General features: G+C 33.2%; 1 protein-coding gene across 1 annotated transcript; it reads left to right on the top strand.

Moving 5' to 3' along the window:
- The first annotated feature begins 470 nt into the window (after positions 1–470).
- Positions 471–2,351, top strand: LOC137822746 (transcription factor RAX3). Its single transcript, XM_068627730.2, has 3 exons — positions 471–777; positions 901–1,030; positions 1,305–2,351. The coding sequence occupies exons 1-3, from the start codon at positions 642–644 to the stop codon at positions 2,071–2,073; spliced, it is 1,035 nt and encodes a 344-aa protein (XP_068483831.1). The 5' UTR covers positions 471–641; the 3' UTR covers positions 2,074–2,351.
- The last annotated feature ends 3,019 nt before the right edge of the window (positions 2,352–5,370 follow it).

Raw genomic sequence — 5,370 nt, 5'->3', positions numbered from 1 at the left:
AAGGTGGCAGCATATTAACAGAACGCTCCAATTATTAATGACATAAATAATGGTAGTGCAATGTACATACACCAATTAATTTTGTATAGAAACAGGGAAATAGTGACCAAAAGGAAGAGTTACAGGCATGTCGTATGCTCGTATATGGTTGGACAACGAGCGTGAGAGTGGAGTAGACTTTAAAGACTTGGGAAAACTTATTTTGACACCATTATTCTTCTTAAATTAATTACTTCCACTTTACAATTTTTTTTAATAAAATATTATATTATTATAAAATGACATTTTTTTAGTAATGAAATGAATCTAGAATAAGAAAGGGAGTATCAAAATATGGTGACTCTAAAAAGTTGCAAGAAAGTTTGATTCCGGTTTAAGAAAGACAAGAAGAACGACCCTTGTTCTCGTATTTTAGCAATACTAAATAGCTGGAATTTTCTATATAAACTTCTTTCTTTTCTGCCACACCTTATATAAAATTTGTACGAATGGATGTTCAATTGGAATCATGTTTATCCGCTCCTAGTTTTATAGTTAAATAACTCTCTCTCTCTCCCTCTCTTTCTCTCAATTATTCAGACCCTAAATAGAAGGATTGTCCCAATAATCAATCAAAGCTTTCTGAGAGCAACAACACCACCATGGGAAGAGCACCTTGCTGTGACAAAGCAAACGTGAAGAAAGGACCATGGTCGCCTGAAGAAGATGCCAAACTCAAATCCTACATCGAACAGCACGGAACCGGAGGCAACTGGATCGCTTTGCCACAGAAGATTGGTATTATTATACACACTAAATAACCCTATTTTTTTTGTGACCTAGCTACTCTTTCAGTGAACAAGTTCACTTTTTCATGAACTTCTCCTTGTTTCTTCTTATGTGTCTTCATTTCTGATTCAGGCCTTAAAAGATGTGGCAAGAGTTGCCGTCTCAGGTGGCTAAACTACCTCCGCCCTAACATCAAGCACGGTGGTTTCTCTGAAGAAGAAGATAACATCATTTGCAGTCTCTACGTTAGCATTGGAAGCAGGTAGTGTTTTGCAATATAATCTAAGTATGTAACTCAGTAAGTGTGATTCAGTTCACAGCACTGTCAGAATCTATATGAGGAGGCAAGTCACAAAAAATATCTTTGAAGAGGTGTCAAAAGTTTTAAGGTTGACTAAGTCTTTAAGTTCCAACCACGATTGTTTCTGAAAGAGGATATATGTGTGAAAAAGAAAAACAATCTTTATATTTTTCTTTAATAAACTCACACATGAGAGTTTGATTTTTGCTTGAATGTTTTATGTCATGCAACGCAGGTGGTCGGTGATAGCAGCACAATTGCCAGGAAGAACTGATAATGACATAAAAAACTACTGGAACACGAGGCTGAAGAAGAAGCTTCTAGGGAAGCACCGTAAGGAACTGCAGGCACGTAACAAAGGAAACGGTGTCGTTAAGCAGGAGAGCAATTCCTCACTCTTGCTTCAGGAAAACAGTGTTCAACAACAGCCTTGTTGGCCACAGATTCCTGCGCTGCCACTTTCACCGTACACAAGTCAAACTCCAAGTTTCAATGACCAAGACTCTATTAGAAAACTTCTAATCAAGCTTGGAGGGAGATTCTCCGATGATTATCAACCCATCCTTGATGGGTTGAATCTTCAGTTTCCACACGTTTCTCTCTCATCAACACAACAAATTCAAGAGGAGGAACATGTTAGCTCCTCTGGATGCATGAACTCTATTGGCAACAGCCAAGTACAATTTGGTCAGAGTGCGTACTGTTCCGAGTTAGTGCAAGGGCAAGTGAGTTTCGCTTCCGCAGCTATTGGGGAAATGGTTTCTACTAATGATTATTCTCAAAGGTTATTAGGAGGGTTGGAGTTCTTCTATGGAGAGGAAATGATTAGCGATAAGATAATGGGGGGTTGTGCATCATCTTCATGTTGTGGGCAAAGTACTAATTGGGGTGAGACAAGTTCTTTGATGTATCCTCCTCTTGTTGCTTCGAGTTTCGAGGGTTTGAGGCAAGAGATGCCACGAGAAAGTGGTTTTCAAGAGTTGAGCTACCCGGGGACTCAATAGCATCATATCGTGTACATTATTATAGTTATCTCTATTGATGGAAGTTTGAATTATATGTATCGAATTGAAGCTAGCAAAAGGGAAGCGAGTGCTTAATTCCCATATAGATAATAAAATCAGCTAGATTTATATTTAACTCGCATGTGTCTGCTTTCTCAGACTTTCTCATGTGCTGATCCATCAGTACTGGCAGTGCAGTTTATCTGATTTGTTTGTATTATTTGGTTGTAATTTTATGAGTCGTTTAAATATATGCTCTAACTGAATATTTTGCAGCACTGGACCCAAGTTCAAGAATGCAAATTAGTTCACATTCTTAAGCTGACAAACAAAGGAATCATTTCCTTTTTAGTTACTGCGAGGGTTGCAGGAGATAAGCATTTTGTCAGAAAAACTTAACTATTACTGGCATGAACGTAATGCTTTATTTTCACATTTTTATTTATTTATTCATAGGCATGCCTATAGAAGATAAAATTAAATTCTCGTTCGAAAGAGCACTAGGGACAGTTGCAGTAGTCATCCCTTGATAACATAGTAGGTGAAGATATATATGTATGTGACTCTTATATGCAAGATGTTCTTTGGTCAAATGGCTCATGCTGAAAAAGTTCATTTCTGTTTAGCATAATATATGTGGCTATAGATAAGTAACTTGAACATAATTAAGGAACTTACATATATTCTATCATCTATGTTATCGGCAAGGTTGTCAAATTCAGAGTTTAAGTTATGAGAGTTTTTTTTCTGTAGATTCTGAATGAATTGTAAATATTTACTTTATGTAAAAAATTATTAAAATATTATAATTTCCATGTTAAAATAGATTATTAAACCTCGATGAATAAATGATTAAGTATGCTAGCACAAGAAGTGTAGAAAGTTAGTAGTTAATTTCACTCATTTAAATCTTAATTTCAGCAAAATAGGAATTATTGAAATAGGAAATGGGAGTTATTACAAACTTAACTGTGTTGTTGCTGTGAAAACAATAACCATCAAAATGATAATTAAAATGCAGAACATACTGAAGTCATGAACAGCAAGGAGTATGCAGACTAAACCACTGAACGAGAAGCTATTACTCCAACAACGAGCAAGGAGCATCAAAATTGTTTAAACTTATAAACAAAAAAACAACTTCAACAGAACGCATGCCGTGCAAAAAGAAAGAAAAGGAAGAAAGGGAATCAGGGAGAGCTGGAAGAAAATGAGCCAATCTTGAAACATCCAAAACAAACTCAAGTCATAGTTAGCAAGGAAATTGCACGAGGAAAGTGAGGAAAGTGAGAAGAGGTTGAAGGTCCTTGTGACAAGAGGAAGAAGATGAGACCAAAGTGAGAAGGATGTCAAACCCTATTTGCTTTCTAGAATCATCTTTTTCTCCATACAATCATAACCCAAAGATGACTTTGGTGTTGTCATTTTGATTAAAAAAAAGCCAACTAGGTTTACTCCCTGACTCGTGCTGAACTTGCCAGTTTATTTGAGTCATGCGGGTTTACTCCCGATTCCACTGAGTTCACTGGAGTAAACTCTTGCGATTTTACAGAGTTAAATTGCAAGTTTGATAAATATGCTTGTGTGAGTGAAACCAGCTGTTGCTGTAACTTGAAGCTTATTGTCACTGAACAAATAATATTAATTGGTTTTGTGTATAGAAGTTAATGTATTTATTGTCACTCTTATTCTATCACTGTAATACTTTCATGGGAATGAATTCCTATATTTAGCAGACATATCTAACATCGGAGCTTTTGAGTGAACAACAGGAAACTTCATTAGTCCATTCTACATGTAACAATGCAAAGTTTATAATGGAAAATGATACTTATGGATTATACCTGAGTTTAGAAATAAATATATATAAGAAAGAATAAATTTAAAATTAAATTATATGAAAAATATTAAAATAATAATATTAGGAATGATAATGCGATTGTATGAAAAATTGTGAGTTGTAAATGTATCATTTACCTAAGTATCTTCTAACTATTATCTACATTTTGGATAAGTTTCTTAACATCCATATGTATAAGAAAAAAATAAATTGAGTTAAAATTATCTTATACACAAATTAAAAAAATTAAAATGTAAAATAATTATCTAAAAGTTTTTATAAATTAATTAAGTTGATTTAATTTTTTGGAAAACTTTATTTCACTTTTTTTTTCTTACTTTTCTAAACATTCTTATAAGAAAGATTTGTTCAAATAAGTATTGTCTAGGTCTTTTTTTTAACTGGATGTATTATAAAAAAAATTGTGATTTATAAGATTTAGACATTTGATATGGTTGTTAACCACTAAAACATATAAGTTTCAATATTTTATATTTCCACTAAGAAGTCGCATTGTATAGTTATGTATGTATATCTTTTATTATTATATTATTTTAATTTTAATGTTTGAGTTGTTATTACTAATTTCAACAGTTATTTTAAGAAGGGAGAATTCATATATAAGAAAAACCTTCGATCATATGCATAGATGTATTCAACCGATGTGGGATTTAAACATTCTTCCCAAAAATTGAAAAAAGTTCTCTGTTTTGATCATTCATCGATGTTCACGCAGAATATTGTAGACCTCCCATAGGTGACTTTCACATATTCTGCCTATTCACAATCTTTTGAGCAAGTGTGAAAAACAAAGAAAAGATGAAACAAAGAGATGATTTAGTTTTACATGAGTGGTCACCACATCCAACACAAAATATTTAGTGTATGGACCAACTGCTACTTTTCACTCAAAAGTTCAAAGCAGTCATTGTCATATAGCACTCAAATTTGTCTTGGCTACTGCGTGTGCATAAATATGTAGTTGTTTACAGTTGTAACATTTATTTAGATGAATTTTTGTTGACTATGGATACTGTCTGGTAAGTAATGGTCATGATTTGTTAGAATTGGTTGACATATATGTGAAAACGGGTACCAAATGATTTTGTCAACTATTTCAAATTTAGATCCATTTACTATGCATTTCCTTAAAAAAAAATTTAATAAAAAATAAATTAAATTAAAAGGGAACACTTGGATAGTGTTTTAACTGTATAAAAAGTAAAGTTTTTAACAAAACCTATAAACCAATCTTGCATCCCAAAAAAAGAATAAACCACTTGTGAATGACAAAGATAACTACCAATAACTCATTTCACATGTTAACCAAAATAGAAATACACCAAATTTGACTGTATATTGTCAAACAAGTATTTTAGAAATGTACCTTTGCCCTTTATGATTGTTGTTTGCTTTACTCATACTTTGAGATGGTTGTCACAAAAGATAAGCTTTTG

This window comes from Phaseolus vulgaris, chromosome 9 (genome assembly GCF_051622355.1).
Source record: "Phaseolus vulgaris cultivar YP4 chromosome 9, ASM5162235v1, whole genome shotgun sequence".
Lineage (NCBI taxonomy): Eukaryota > Viridiplantae > Streptophyta > Magnoliopsida > Fabales > Fabaceae > Phaseolus > Phaseolus vulgaris.
This window is presented reverse-complemented; position numbering and strand designations above follow the sequence as displayed.